The sequence below is a fragment of the Sus scrofa genome, chromosome 5 (assembly GCF_054392235.1).
Source record: "Sus scrofa isolate SSC_HxYL_T2T_F1_AM1 chromosome 5, Sscrofa_HxYL_maternal_Yorkshire_Landrace_v2.0, whole genome shotgun sequence".
Classification (NCBI taxonomy): domain Eukaryota; kingdom Metazoa; phylum Chordata; class Mammalia; order Artiodactyla; family Suidae; genus Sus; species Sus scrofa.
Window position 1 is genome coordinate 88,256,284 of NC_139387.1, and position 16,332 is coordinate 88,272,615.

Sequence of the window (16,332 nt, forward strand, 5' to 3'; positions counted from 1 at the left end):
ACACCCAACCTGCACCTCTGTAATATTTCTTGGATAGCTATTGTAGGATTGAAAGTTTTGAAAAAATTCACCTCATTTTTGAAAGCTTCATTTGATTTGTAATGTATTTTTGGAGCAAAGTTTCTGTTTATGAGTGCCGGGGCCAAATGGAATTTCGTGTCTCTTCCCCTTGCTCCTTAACCGGTTCTGGGATGGTTTTTCCCTGGGGGAGGGGGATCACCTTTATTTTTCCTGCCACCACTTTTCTCTCTCTCCTCCTTTTCAAATGGAGCCCACGTGCATTTCATGACTGATGTCTTATGCCATGTGCTAACTCGCGGAAAAAAGGCTACAGTCAAACATGTTTTGGAGAATCAAGCTACCAACTTGAGTGACAGTCAGTGACAGAGACCTGATAGCTACACACGGAGATGCAGGGGTTGGCCAAGGACCTGATGGAGGATTCGGTTTTATGCTTCACCTGTCTGATAGATAGTTGAAGAATGTAGACCATGTGCCTGCGTGCTTGTGTGTGCCTGCGCGTGTGCACAAGCAGAACAAAAACTTGAACTCTGTGCCAGAGACCACCTGTTTTCACATCATTGTAGTTACAAAAGGGTTTTTTTTTTCCATTCTTTCTTTTTTTAATTAGCTGAGCTGTCCTATTTTTTCATTAACTTGCCTCTTCTCTAACATATGGGCTACAACCGTATTTCTTTTCATTAAACCTGGGCCTTATTTGTCATTTATACCATACTTTTGCCTTTCTCTTTCATTTTGAAAGAAAGAGAGGTTCCTCTATTATTTTAAAGCAAAGCACCTCTGGTTTATGTGGCGACTCTTGTGGCTTTCTAAATGTACTTGATTTAGCTTTCAATGTGTAATTACTGCCAAACAAGTTAATTGCTTTATAAGTGTCCAAAATTCCCTGGTTTAATTTTGCTTTCATTTACCAACCTTCATTATACATCCACTGTTCAACATAAACACAAATGATTGTTAATGAATGCCTAATGCCATATTCATTAGAAAATCAGGTTAATGACTGGCAATGAATATCCCAGCTACTTTATTCTTTCAACCTTTTTGTGTGTGTGTGTGTGTGTGTTGATTACAATGGCTTTTTTGTTTACAAAAAAATTCTACCTGCATTCTACTCTTGTTTGAAAGTTCAAGATAGAGCTTTTCTAAGGAATCAGATAACCCCAATCCTGATTCTTCCTTCTTCTTGTAGCTCCCTTTACCCTTTAGAAAGAGTCTCCTATTCAAAATAGTCAAAAAGCACATGACATCCTCAGACTATTGGCTATGATGTTGGCTTATTGTTTGGAGAGCAGAAATCTCAGGACTGCTGTGTACAGATGTTCAGGTGGTGCACTGAACAAACAGGGGGCATTGTGTGCATTGCACTCACTCTCTGTGAATGATACCCCCCAGTTGTTCCATCCCCAACCTGCAGAGCTCTGAGCAGTGGCACTGAGAAATTTCCACTGAAGTGAGAAACCTGTCAGAGCAGTGTGGTTTGGGACCGCATACAGTGCTTGGTGCTCACCATCCTGGGCAAGGATTATCTACACAGAAGACCAACAGATGTGTGAAGCAGTATGGTTGGAATGAGTGGCAGGAAGTGCACTGAGGATGAATGCTGAGATGCAGGTTATGGAGCTGGGCCTGACTTTCCATCTGTTGAATCCTGTTTTATACATGAGATTCCTTCTCCTGTCCGAAGACATGGTGCTGCTCTCTCATTCCAACCTGATAGCTGGACTATGAAAACTGTGTGTGCTGACAACTGAATATAGGACTCAGGGATAGACCCAGAGTCCACACTGAAATTTGATCTCTGGCTTATCACCGTGTGCTTACCTGGTCTTGAGCAGTTTCCCCATCTACTCAATGAGAATGGTGGCGATTTTGGATCCCTTTCAGTTCTTATACCCTGTGACTCCTTTTAGGATCATGAGCGGGTCCATCTGCATCCTTTAACACATTGATTGGCTGCTTACCCTGTGCCTGGCACAAAGCTGATGCCAGGGATCACATAACGCCAATCCCTGATTCTCCTTTTACTTAGTAAAAGTAGCTGCTTCTTTTAACTGTACAAAAGACACATTTCCTGACCTTATGGGAAGACAAATGGCTGTGGTGGCTATGTCCCCACGGAACCTTGCAGGCAGTTCCAGTGTGGCACGTTTACAGCGGTCTCAGTGGCAGTGCCCTGAAAGCTTCTTAGCCCCCCAGGGGTTTCCTCCAGATTCCAGTCATTTCACCTTTCTCCTTCCACTTGGAACCTCCTCCTACTTATCCCGTCACGTTCCTTCCGTCTTGGCACTTTGCTCTCAGCGATGCCACTGTCCCTTCTTCCGGTTTTGACCAAGTCTTCATAATCCATACTCCTCGGCTCCCCAAATGCCTGGACTCCCCCTCTCTCTCCTTCATAACCTTTGGTTTCATTGGAATTTGCCTTTATTTGTATAACCCTTTGCTTACTCCTTCCTGCTCTGGACTCTCATCACCTTGAGGAGAGGAATTGGTGGGATCACCGTTGATTTCTTTGCTCTGTAGACATGTGCTCCTGTTGGGGTCTCTCCTTCTTGACACGAGGCAGTCCAGGCCGATACAAGGCTGAGGTACTATATGATCAAATACTGACCAACAAAAAGTCAAGGATTTTGAGGACTCTGGTGAACCAAACAAATAAAAAGCAGAAGTATGAAAATAAATCCTGATAGGGTCTTATTAAAGTTTGGTATTTTAGGGAGTTCCCATTGTGGCACAGAGGAAACAAATCCTACTAGTAGCCATGAGGTTTCAGGTTCGATCCCTGGCCTTGCTCAGTGGGTTGAGGATCTGGCATTGCTGTGAGCTGTGGTGTAGATCGCAGATGTGGCTCGGATCCTGCATTGCTGTGGTTATGGCATAGGCTGGTGGCTGCAGCTCTTATTTGACCCCTAGCCTGGGAACCTCCATATGCCACACGTGCAGCCCTAAAAAGCAAAAAAAAAAAAAAAAAAGTTTGGTATTTTAAGTAAAATTATGAAGGCTTTGCACCATCGTCACATCCTCACCAGTGCCTTTCTTCACCTCCCCAAATGAATCCACTGTATGTATTGTGTATTTGTGTCAGGTTTCTACTATGATAATTCTGCCTAGCAAACAATTCCAAAATCAGGAGCTTTCCACCAGCTGCATCCATTTTTTATTTATGTTGGCAGATCTGTGGTTTGGCTGTGGTTCTCCGGAACTCACTTGGGATTGGCTCAAGGCTGTAAGTTAGATTTGAGTCTCTTCCATTTTTCTCCTCCTTTCTGGGACCCGTAGCTGCCTGGGGCAGTTGTTTCCCCCTTGCTAAGATCGAAATGCACGAGGCCAGGCCAAACTCTGCATGTACAGTGAAAACCTCTGCTTATGTCATTCCTGCATACATATGTCCTTGGCCAGAGCATGTCATGGGGCCTGGCTTAGCCTTAATGGAACAAGGAAACACACTTTACTTAAGGAGGAGACAGTGCACAGTCATGTGGCCAAGGTGTCAATGTTTCATTTCATTTCATCCTAATACAGGGTTCTCAAAATTCTCTCTCATTCATTGCATTTGTCACATTTGAAAATTTATATTTACTTACATAATTTATAGTTACTACCTGTGTCTTTCTCTGGGCTCTTGATAATAGGAATTATGTCTGTTTGGTCTCATTGTTCCACTAGCACCCAGGACAGTGTCCTGGACAATACCAGGCACTCAGTGAATGAACAGACCATTGTTGTGAATTTTTTTATTGAAGAAGAATTGATTTACAATGTTATATTAATTTCAGGCATACAGCATAGGGATTCTATAGACTATACACCCACTAAAACTTCTTATAAGATTAGGACTATATTTCCCTGTGCTCTGAATCTGCTGCTTGTCGATATCATACATAGTAGTTTGTGTCTCTTTATCCTATACCCCGAATTTGCCCCTCTCCCACTGCTCTCCCTATTTGTGACCACTAGTTTGTTTTCCATATCTGTTTCTGTTTTGCATATATGTTCATTTGTGTTATTTTTTATTTTCTTTCTTTTTTTCTTTCTTTCTGTCTGTCTGTCTGTCTTTCTTTCTTTCTTTTTTCTTTTTTTGTCTTTATAGGGCTGAACCTGCAGCATATGGAAGTTCCCAGGCTGGGGGGCGAATTGGAGCTGTAGCCACTGGCCTACACCACAGCCACAGCTGCAGCAGATGCAAGCTACATCTGTGACCAACACCACAGCTCACAGCAACGCTAGATCCTTAACCCACTGAGCGAGGCCAGGGATTGAACCTGCATGCTCATGGATACTAGTCAGATTCATTTCCACTGAGCCATGATGAGAACACCTTTATTATTTTTCAGATTCCACATATAAGTACTTGTCTTTCTCTGTCTTATTTCACTGAGTGTAATATTCTCTTGGTACATCCACATTGCTGCAGATGGCAGAATTTCATTCTTTTGTTTTTAACGGCTGCACCTGCAGCATATGGAAGTTCCCAGGCTAGGGGTCAAATCAGATCTACAGCTGCTGGCCTGCTCCACAGCCACAGCAACACAGGATCTAAGCCATGTCTGTGTCCTACACCACAGCTCACAGCAACGCTGGATCCTTAACCCACTGAGCGAGGCCAGGGATTGAACCCTCATCCTCATGGATACTATTCAGGTTCTTAACCCACTGAGCCACAATGGAAATGCCCTCAAATTTTTTTTTTTTTTTTGGTCTTTTTTGCCTTTTCTAGGGCCGCTCCTGCGGCATATGGAGATTCCCAGGCTAGGGGTCGAATTGGAGCCATAGCCACCAGCCTACGCCACAGCCACAGCAACGCAGGATCTGAGCCGTGTCTGTGACCTACACCGCAGCTCACGGCAGCACCGGATCCTTAACCCGCTGAGCAAGGGCAGGGATCGAACCCGCAACCTCATGGTTCCTAGTTGGATTCGTTAACCACTGCGCCACGATGGGAACTCCTCATTCTTTTTTTTAAAAAATGGCTTAGTCATATTCCATAAAAAAGAATGAAATTAGCCTCTGACCTGCCTCCAAATCACCTCAGGAATGGAAGTATATCTTTGTGAGAATTACTGCAGTGATGGTCAATGCCTTGTTTCAAATCTTTCAGAAATCCTCCTGCTACATCCCCACGGTGAGGAGCCCGACCCTGTGGGAGAGAAGGAAATCCCAGGCAATGTGAGTAAACAGAGCTATCATGCAGGACTGTGTCCACTCTGTCAGCATTTAGGGTTCAATGAAGATTTGTTCCTTCATTTAAAACAATTTATAAGTGGTAAAGATTTTTTTTTAGGCTTTAAAATAAGGAGCATGCTCAATGACCTTTCCCATAGGGCTTCCGGTCTCTGAGTATCATTCTGTCCTTTTCTCCTTTACACACAGATGTGTACACTGAGAACAAAAAATGCATCATTAATCTGACAAGTAGGAATAGAAAGGCTGTGCTTGTATGTGGCATAACACAGAAAAAAGGACAGCTATTCCATCTTAGTATAGTCAATAAAAAGAAGCGACTGAATTCGCCGAGTAAGAGGCTGACCTGTGAGGGAGCATTCTGCCCCAGCCCACCTTGTACGGACTGGCTGCTAAAGAGCCTCTCTTGGTGAGAAGCGCCGCGGATGTTTATCCCGCAGCTGCCCGTGCAAGTCTCCGAGTGGCTGTGATGCGCACATGGAGATGGTCGCCATGGCTGGCCCTTCCAGTCGTCATGGAGCTGTGGTAGCTTCCCAGGTTTTGTCTCTGCAGGGCTTTGTTTAGAAAAGCAGGATTGGGGAAAAAAAGAACCTGAAATTTCCATCCCGAGGGCTCTGATCGCCTTCCTTTCCTTCCTATTTACCATGAAGAGAATGGCAGTGTCCTTTAGAGAGGACCACAGACCCCAGTGACACTGATGAAATCAGAAAGTCCCAAGCCCGTGGGGAGGCGGGGATTCTAGTTTTGTCTTACATAGCCTTTACTTGCCTAAATTTGTGGGCAGAATTGCTCCAAGTTACTGCTTGCTGAAAAGTAGCATATGGTGACTAGAAATAGACTTTGAGAGTAGAAATGAAGAGATGGAGAAAATCAGATGTTAAGACGAAAGGAAAAGGCCAGCTGTGGGAAGATGCACAACATGATCTGGCTGAAAAATGTGACCTGCCTATCGAACCATTACAGCCCAGAAACATATCTAAAAAAGGCATTTACAATGTGCTGTTTCATTAGTTATTTTTCCATTTGGACTTTGGGTAATTGATTTCTTAAGAATCCTCAAAACTCCGAGATTCCATGATTCCCAGCCACCTGGGTACCTGGGTGAGAACTGGGAAGCAAGTGCAGTCCTATGTGCGCTTGCAGGCTTTCATCAGCCTGATCCTCTTTCAGTTTTCCCTGTTTTTTTCATTTTCTCCTTTCTTCTTCTATTTCTCTTTCTTTGTGTATTTGTGTCACTTGGGGGAATTATAGAAGTGGGACCAAAAAATTTCAAGATGTATGTCTTTAAAGACTCCTATTATTTGTGATTGTTTGTAGTAGATTGACTACTCTGCACTTTATCACATAGCATATATTACACATTGTATAAAGTGCAGAATTTATTATAAATTATATAGAAGATATTATATATGTTATGTTGACATGAGGTATATTACACATCAAATAACCAAATGATGCATGCGTATATATTCCTATATTATACATTATATATTGTATTTACTGACCATTAGTGGTAATCAGAGGGCTGTTCTAAAAACGACAGCAAAGGAAAAAGTATCTTTGCTTTCTAGGAGCCTATCATACAGTGAGGAACATAAATAATAGAAAGTAAGAAAATAAGTAAGTAAACAAGGGAATTGCTGGTAATGAACACTGCAGAGCTATAAAGGAGGTAAACTGGGGCAGTAGGTTGAGGATGCTGGGGAGGTTGCTGCTTCAGCTAGGGTAGGGTGGCTTTCTGAAGTGGTGGTATTTGAGCCTAGTCCAGAATAATGAGAAGGAGGAACCCAGGTCAAGTATGGTTGGAAGAAATTTTTTGGTGGAAAACTGCTCCAAGCAGAAAGATTATCCTGAGATAGGCTGGGCTTAGCTCGTCTGAGAGCTGGCAGGGCGTCTGTGCAGGGGGAAGTGGGTGGAGAAGCGGGCGGGGGCCCAATCTCACACAGCCTTGTGTGATGAATTCTGGCCAGGGAAAGGGGTTCGTCTCTTGTTCTGGTTGCAAGGCAGAAGCCATGTGAGAGTTTCTTTTAAGGCAGGGGATGCAGTGATCTGATTTACCTTTTAAGAGGTTCACTGGCTGCTTGTGCAGGGGATTCTGGGGAAAACAAGAGACCTTGAGTCCCATCAGGAAGTTATTAGAATATTCCAAGGAGGGAAGGTGGTGGCTAGGACTAGGTTCATAGCAGCAGAGTGAGTGGGATGTGGTCAGATGTAGATGTGTCGTGGAAATAGAGCCGAGAGGACGCTGTCATGAATTGGTTGTGGAATATGAAGAAAAGCATAAACAAGAAGGAGTTTTGGGCTTTCCACCCCACAGCTGGGATGGATGATGGGAGAGGCGGTAAGGATTTTGAGAATAGATTTTTGGTGGTGATCGATCATCAGTAGTTGTGTTCAGAGAATGTTAAACTTGAGGTGCTTAGTACCTAACATCTCATCAGTCAGAACTTAGTCTCCTGATCAAATCTAGCTGCCAGGGAGGCTGGGAAATGTCCATTAACTGGACCTATTGTGACTTCAGACTAGGGGTTCTGCTACAATGAATGAAATGAGAGTGGATTTGGGGGCAGGTGACTAACTGTATCTGCCACAGAAATCAGTAGTAAAAATATTACCCAAAATATGGTTACCAAGAAATTACTTCACCATGATTAATGGGGTCAAAGAAGAAATAATGATGAGAGGGAATAAATATTCAGAATTAAATGATGTTAGTAATAACAATAATAATAATAAAGTGTGGGATGCACTTCATGTGATTCCTGCATGTGGATTTATGCCTGTCTCAGAGAAAAATAAAGGTTTAAAATTAAATAACTAGGCATTCAACTTAAGAGCGTATTATTTAAAAAAAAGAATAAATTTAAAGGAAGCAAAAATATGGACTTAATCAAAGATGTGCGAGAAAATCACTGAAATAGAAAATGAAAATACGATTAGAGAAAGTCTCCAAAGCCAAAAGCTTGTTATTTGAAGGAGTGAGTAAAATTGACAATCCTAGCAAGACTGAGCCAGAAAAATCAACAATATTATCAGTGAAATGGTAAATACTATGGAGACTTAGAAGACCAAGAGTCAATACTATGAATAACTTACATGAACAAATTAAAAATACTATGAATCTATATTCAGAAAATTTCTCTTCTTTCTCTTTTTTGGCTGACCTGCAGCATGTGGAGTTCCTGGGCCAGGGATCAGATCTCAGCTGCAGTTGCCACCTATGCCACAGCTGTGGCATCCTTAACCCACTGTGCCTGGCCTGGGATCAAACCTGTGTGCTGGCGTTGCAGAGAAGCCACCCATTCTGTTGCAGCATAGCAGTAACTCCCAGAAATTTTCATTCCCTTAAAAATAGCTTGCTGTGGAGTTCCCATTGTGACACAGTAGAAATGAATCCAACTAGTATCCATGAGGATGCGAGTTCGATCCCTGGCCTTGCTCAGTAGGTCAGGGATCCAGCGTTGCCATGAACTGTGGTGTAGGTTGCAGACACGGCTTGGATCCCGTGTTATTGTGGCTGTGGCATAGGCCAACAGCTGTAGGTCCGATTCGACCCCTATCCTGGGAACTCCCTTCTGCTGAGGGTGAGGCCCTAAAAAAACCTTTCCCAGAGAGTGTTGTAGTAGAGCATTATTAAAACTTTTAATGTCAGATAATCCTTAAATAGAAAAAAATGAAAAATACAAATGTCCATCAACAGATGATTGGATAAGGAAGATGTGGTGTATATACACAATGGAATACTACTCATATGTACACAATGGAATACTACTTAGCCACCTAAGTCATTTTTTGAAGTTAGTAAAACTTTGAAAATAAAATGGGACAAACTGTGGATAAATCTCATTTATTAAAAATATTAAATTAACCATGAGCAATATGAAATTCAGCAATGTAGACAATAAAATCTGTCATCACCAAATAGGATTTCTTCTAGGTATGCAAGAAGAGTTTAACATCAAAAAATAAATTCATGAAATATACATTACTAGATAAAGGGAGAAAAATCATGTAGCCATCCCAATGAACACTTCAACATTATTTCATGGGAGGAAAAAACTTTTAGGAGAAACCTTTCTTAACCTGAAAAGAAAAAAATCCATAAAAGCCTGCAGAAAAAAATAATCAGACTCTCAGCCTCAAGAGTGGTCCTTTGGATGTATTTCTGTTAAAGTAGCAAAAACTAGAATATGTACTACTATTACTTCTATTCAACAATGTCCTGGGTGTACAAAGCAATGAAATATAAAGAAAAAAAAAAAGAGGTACAGGAATTGGGAAAAAAGCCATTATTGACTGTATACCTTGAAAATTATTTCCAAATTATTAAAACTTATACATTGTTAAAACAGAAACTCTAAATTAGCTTGGAATAAACTCATCAGAATATTTGTAAGATGTGGAGAAAAGTACAAAACACCGTTTAAAGATAGAAAGAGGGCCTGAAAAAAGGGAGAGACGCTATGCTAACAAATGAGAGATAATCATAGCGTTTTTGGTGAAGTTAAGATCCTACAGGTTTTATGGAAGATCAGGGACTCCGAGTAGATAAAAGGATTATGAAGAACAAAATATGGGAACTTGTATCAGCTGGTGACTCAAGTATGGGCCATGGAACAGAATAGAATACATACATCTGATACATGACAAGGGACATGAGATGCGGATGGAAAAGGAAGAATTCTCTAATCAGTCGTGCCTGAAAGTACTGGTTATCCCTACAGAAAAAAAAAGTGGAATTATATGCCTACTTCACAGCATATAGAAAGGTAATTTTAGGTGATTTTAAAACTTAAATGTGAAAAGAATAACTTTTAAAAGAAATTAAAAGAGTTTTTGTGACATTAACTCTTAGGAAAGTTTTCCTAAACAAGGAATATAAATCACAAACTTTAAAAGTATTTTGATAAATGTTACTATTTTAAAATTAGTATTCCACTGAGGTTTATAACAAAAGTGAAGAGTGAACAATAAGTATTTGGAAAGCAAATACTAACACGGGGTTGGAATTTAGAATTTACAGAGAATCCATGCCAGTTGGTGAGAAAAAGAAGTAGTGGGATAGAAAAACAACCAAAGGATATGAGTTGACAATTCACAAGAGGAAAGTTTGAATATCTAATAAATATTAACTACTGTTTAGGCTTACTTACATCCATCAGTAAAATTTTGTTTTTAATAGATTTTAAAAAATCTTATGATAACGGTTGGCAAATGCGTAGAGAAATGAGAAGTCTTGTATACACTGCTGCAGAGTCACTTTGGAGAGCATTTTTATGATCTCACACAATTGTAGAATGCAAATGCTTTTGACCCAACAGTTTCCCACCAGGTATGCACTTAGAGACTGTGCTCAAGGAAACGTATAAAAGAAAGTTTGTGTGTTGCATTTGATTTTCAATAATGAAAATTGGAAAGACATACCTGTCCAGTAACAGGAGAATGGATAAATACATCGTGGCACATTTTATACAGTGGGTTATTGTGAGGACTTTAAGAGAATGGGTTCAAGCTACACATAGCATCAAGGTGCTGTATGGATAAATGAAGTAATAGAATTAATTTTGTGTTTAGTGTGGTAGATGTTATCATTTAGGGGGAAAATCTACATGCCTTTGCTTTCCCTTCTCAGTTTAGAGTCATTTGAGGCATAGACGGACAAATCAGACAGATGGTGGTAAAAATATATTCCAGGTCAAAGCTGGATTGAAGGACTTAGTAGTGTTCCCCAAAATACAGACAGATAATTCTTCTGCTTACAAACCTCTCCTCCAGTGGGCTTTGATTTAACTGCCAATAAAATCCAAAGTCTTTATTATGGCTCTCAGACCATGCACTATCTGGACCCCACTACCGTCCTGGCCTCATCATGCATCCCTTTCTCTCCAGCCTCTTTGCTCCAGATCTCTTGGCCCACATTGCTCTTGGGCCCTTTGTACTTACTGTTCTGTCGACCTGGAATGCACCCTGCACCCTCCCTTATTCCAGATCCCAGCTCCACTTGCCTCAGAAGTAGTGAAACCTAGTTTCAAGGGACGTGCAGGATTGGAGCTTGCCTAAGTAAGTCGATTTGGAATTTCTCATCAGTTATTTTGTGCCCAAGGATATGAAATAATGGTGTTCAAATTTTAAGTGCAAACTCCTCACAATGAAAAAAAAGTGAGTGACTATCTCCAATCCACTTACGTTTATTTATTTATATGTACCACTCCATTCATTATACATTATAATTTATATAGCCTACCAAATTTGAAAATAAATGAGACAAAGAAGTGAATATTGTTTTTTCATGCCTAATCATAATCGTTTCATACTATTTTTAAATGTCAAGAAACATTGAGGAGTTCCCGTCGTGGCGCAGTGGTTAACGAATCCGACTAGGATCCATGAGGTTGCGGGTTCAGTCCCTGGCCTTGCTCAGTGGGTTAACGATCCGGCGTTGCCGTAAGCTGTGGTGTAGGTCGCAGACGCGGCTCGGACCCCGCGTTGCTGTGGCTCTGGTGTAGGCTGGTGGCTACAGCTCCAATTCAACCCCCAGCCTGGGAACCTCCATATGCCGCGGGAGCGGCCCAAGAAATAGCAACAACAACAACAACAAAAGACAAAAAGACAAAAGACAAAAAAAAAAAAAAAAAAAGAAACATTGTATAAAAGGGTTATTGTTAATAATAGTGGATATAGTATTTACGTAGTCTTCATAAAGTCTTTAGAATTCTTCTTAACTAAATTTCAAATATCTTGACCAACTTCTTGACGGTTCATTGGAGATCATACTTCTTTTTACCTTGTAATGTGGCAGATGAAGGTATCATACTAGGAAAAAGGGAAGTGTTGACGGAACCATCTTCTCAACTCATTAATTCAATAGCTATTGATTCAGTGCCTGCCATGTAATAAACGTAAGCTCCCTGAGGGCAGGGCCTAAGCAGTATGTCTTAATTTGGTTAGATCCTCGGCTTCTGGCAGGATGCTGGTGAATAGTAGATGCTTGATATTTGTTGAGTATCAACTTGGCATTTGTTAAATGAATGAATGAGCTGAGCACCCTGCACGTGCTGGAGAGCGCCAGGTCAGGCTGTGTTCTTTCTTTTCTATTGCCGTGTTAACTGTTGTTAATGGCTTGACCTTGCTTTGCTCCTGAAGCTCCCAAATTTGTGCCACTGTTCCCATCAGTCTTATTTCCCAGAACACAGCCCCATGCTGAATGAGACTGGCTCTGCCCCAATTTGGAGTCAGCCTCAGTTGTTGAGATCCCATCTGAATCTCACAATGAATGGTGCATTAACTCCAGCCCTCTAGTGCTTGCTTTCCCTCAGCTCTGCTAGAGCCTTTCCTGGTAGTATTGCTGGGAAACAGTTGTTAGTATTGGTAGAAAAAAATTGCATTACTTTCTGGAAAATATGCTTTCAGTTGGTTTCACATTTCAAATCACAGTCAAGTCAGTGATTGTATATTAAACACATATGCTAAAGTTAGGTGCCATTCAAGGTTTGTATACAAGCTGTGGTGGTTTGGAGAAAGATATCAAGAGTTGGTCATAAACAGTCTAGTAGGTCTCACATGCATCCTTTCTACAGCAGGTGTTAAAATGGATATTTGAAAGAATGAACTAGGAGGCAGCTGGGTGAGCTGAGGGCTGTAAGAAGTAGCTTAAGATAGGGCAGGTCCTAAAACTCATGTTCTAGAAATGGGAATCATTTTCTCAGCAAGTGTAAGTGATCTATATTTGGACAGGAAGGAACTTTCAGATCTTTTATGAGTGAGTGATTTGGAAAGTGGGGTGTCTCCATCTCAGCATGCCATAGAGCAAGCTCATTCTCTCTCTCCTCTGTGATGTCAGCAGGGGATTAATCCTGCTGTGGCTGAGATGGTCTGGGGCCATCTTACCTATAAAACTGAACTAAGTGCTTCAGCAGATATTTAAGTTTGGCTTTTCTAATATCCAATATGAAAGTCTGAAAGAAACAGTAATGTTCATTTACTTTGGAAAAGCTAATAATAATTGTCCCAAGTGATAGCTGGCAAGTCAGGGTCCTACAAAAATGATACCAGGTGCATGTGTGTATTGCTGGAGGAGGTCCCAGTGGGGACTCTGCTGATCTCCAGGTTCTTGCTCTGCCTAGAATCATAAAGCTGGAAAGGGTTATATTTCAGAAGTGGAATCACACATAGAGCTGTGGATAAACATCATAGGTTTTTGGCTTTAGCAGAGTTAAATGAGTTAACAAGTGTTAGATGTTTCATTCCTTCAATAGCTTGTAAGTGCAATATATACATACCAGGCATTGTTTCAATCATATGGCAGTGAACAAAATGAAAGACCCCATTCCAGTGCAGAGCCAGATCATAAATAGATAGGTCAGATAGTGGTAAATACTATAGAGAAAATGTTGGGTAAGAAAATGGGGGCCATGTGCCATTATTGATAGGATATCAATAGGGTTCTTACTGACACACAACAGAAACTGACGCTGGTTGACTGATCAGTAATGGGATTGAGTGAAATAACATTTGGTGGTTAAATGAGTTAGAACTAATAAATTAGCAAAATTGTAGAATACAAAATGAAAATGCAAAACTCAGTTGTATTTCTATGCACTAGCCATGAACAATCTGGAAGGGAAATTAAGAAAATAATCTACTTACAATAATATAAAAAAGGATAAAATGCTTATGAACAGACCTAACCAAGAAATAAAGGATTTGTATGTTGAAAACTAGAAAACAATGCTGAAAGAAATTAAAGAGCTAAATAAATGCAAAGACATCCTGTATTCAGATTGGAAGACTCGGCATTATGAATATGACAATACTACCCAAAGTTATCTACAAATTCCATGCAATCCCTGTCAAAACCCCAACTTTAAAATAAATAGAAAAAATTATCTTAAATTCATATGGAATCTCAAGGAATCCCAAATAATCAAAACGGTCTTGAAAAAGAAGTACAAATTTGGAGGGCTTCCACTTGTTGATGCCAAAACCTGCCACAAAGCTATAGGAAACTAAACAGTGTGGTACTGTCATAAAGATAAACATACAGGGAGTTCCCATAATGGCTCAGGGGATAACAAACCCAACTAGTATCCATGAGGGCATGGGTTTGATCCCTGGCCTCGCTCAGCAGGTTAAGGATCTGGCGTTGCCATGAGCTATAGTGTGGGTCGCAGACATGGCTTGGATCTGGCATTGCTGTGGCTGTGGCTGTGGTGTAGGCTGGCAGCTGTACCTGTAGCTCCAATTCAACCTGTGTTCTGGGAACTTCCATATGCTGTGGGTGCAGCTCTAAAAAGACAATACATACATATATACAAACATACAGACCACAGGAATAGAACCGAATGTCCCCAAATAAATCCTCACAGATACGGTCAGTTGATTTTTGACAAGGGTCCTCGGAGAACTGAATATTCACATGCAAAAGAATGGACTTGGACCTTACTCAGTAATAGGTAGAATTGACTCAGAGTGGATCAAAGACTTAAATGTAAGAGCTGTAACTATGAAACACTTAGAAGAAAACATAGGGAAATATCTTTGTATGGAAAAATCGTCAGCCATTGTCGTAGATTCAGCAATGATTTCTAAAATATGCCACCAAAATGTGGGCTATAAAAGAAAGAATAAACTGGACTTAACCAAAATTAAACATCTTTATACATCAAAGGACACTATCACGAGAGTAAAAAGACAGAGAATTCCCATTGTGGCTCAGTGGGTTAAGGACCCAATGTTGTCTCTATGAGGATGTGGATTCTATTCCTGGCATTGCTCAGTGGACTGAGGATCTGGCAATACTCTAAGCTATGGCATAGATTGCAGATGCAGCTCAGATCTGGTGTTGCCATGGCTGTGGCATTGCCGAAGCTGAACCTGCATCTCCAAGTTGACCCCTAGCCTGGGATCTTCCAAATGCTGCAGGTATGGCTATAAAAAGAAATGAAAAAAAAAGAGAGAGAGAGAGAAAATGCAACACACAGAATGGAAGAATATATTTGCAAATCATATATGATTAGGGGTTAACATCCAGAATATATCAAGAACTCCTGCAAGTCAACATAAAAGTCAAATGACTAGATTAAAAATGGGCAAGTGACTTGAATGGACATTTCTCTGAAGAACATGTACAGGTGGCCAATAAGCATATGAAAAGATACTCAACATCATTACCACAAGGAAAATGCAAATTAAAACCACAACAAGATACTTCTTTACAGTCATTAGGATGGCTATTATTAAAAAACAGAAAAATGGCAGGTGTTGGCAAAGATGTGGAGAAACTGGAATCCTTGTGCTTTGCTAGTGGAAATGTAAAATGATGTAGCCACTGTGGGGCATAGTCCCCAAGGAACTAAAAACAGAGACTCAGCCCGAGGTGCTGATGTCAGTGTTCAGAGCAGCGCTGTTCACAAGAGCCAAAAGGCCTCTAGGAACAAACCCACCTAAAGAGACAAAAGACTTACACTCTGAAAACTAGAAAACACTGGTGAAAGAAACCAAAGGCAACACAAGCAGATGGAAAGAGATACCATTCTCTTCGGTTGGCAGAATCAATATTGTTAAAATGATTGTACTCCCCAACACAATAGCCAAAATGCAGAAACAGCCCAGTGTCCTCAACAGAGGAATGGATAATCCTGCTGTGGTATATCCACGCAGTGGAATATTATCCAGCTATAAAAAGGAATAAAGTTTTGTTATTGGCTATAACATAGATGGACCTTGGAAACATTATGCCAGGTAAGAAGAAAACATCGTCTGATTCCACTTACATGTGGTATCTAGAATAAGCAGACTCTGAGAGATGAGTAGAGGTTGCCAGGAAAGCTGAGGGAAGGAGCCAGGGGCATTCCCACTCAGTGGATACAGCTTCTGTTTGAGATGAAGAAAAATTTCTGGAAATAGTGGTGATGATGACTTCACAGCATTGTGAATGTATTTAATGCCACAGAAGTATATGCTCAGAAATATTTAAAATGATGTCTTCTATTTTGTATATTTTAAAATTATAAAAAATAAAGATTAAATGACATAAAGCATGTAACACCATGTCTGGAGCATAGTAAGTGCTCCATTAAGTGGTAGCTATAACTTTTTTGTGTCAGGTACCGGGGATGCAATGGTAGGAGA

At 40.7% G+C, this 16,332-nt stretch overlaps 1 protein-coding gene across 1 annotated transcript in view; it reads left to right on the top strand.

The window, feature by feature from the left end:
• LOC106510400 (uncharacterized) overlaps positions 1-16,332 on the top strand; it is a 422,513-nt gene that overhangs the window by 136,902 nt on the left and 269,279 nt on the right. The window contains exon 4 of the mRNA XM_085024903.1: positions 5,120-5,187. Within this exon, the coding sequence (XP_084881029.1) occupies positions 5,120-5,187 (68 nt within the window). The remainder of the gene's footprint in view (positions 1-5,119; positions 5,188-16,332) is intronic.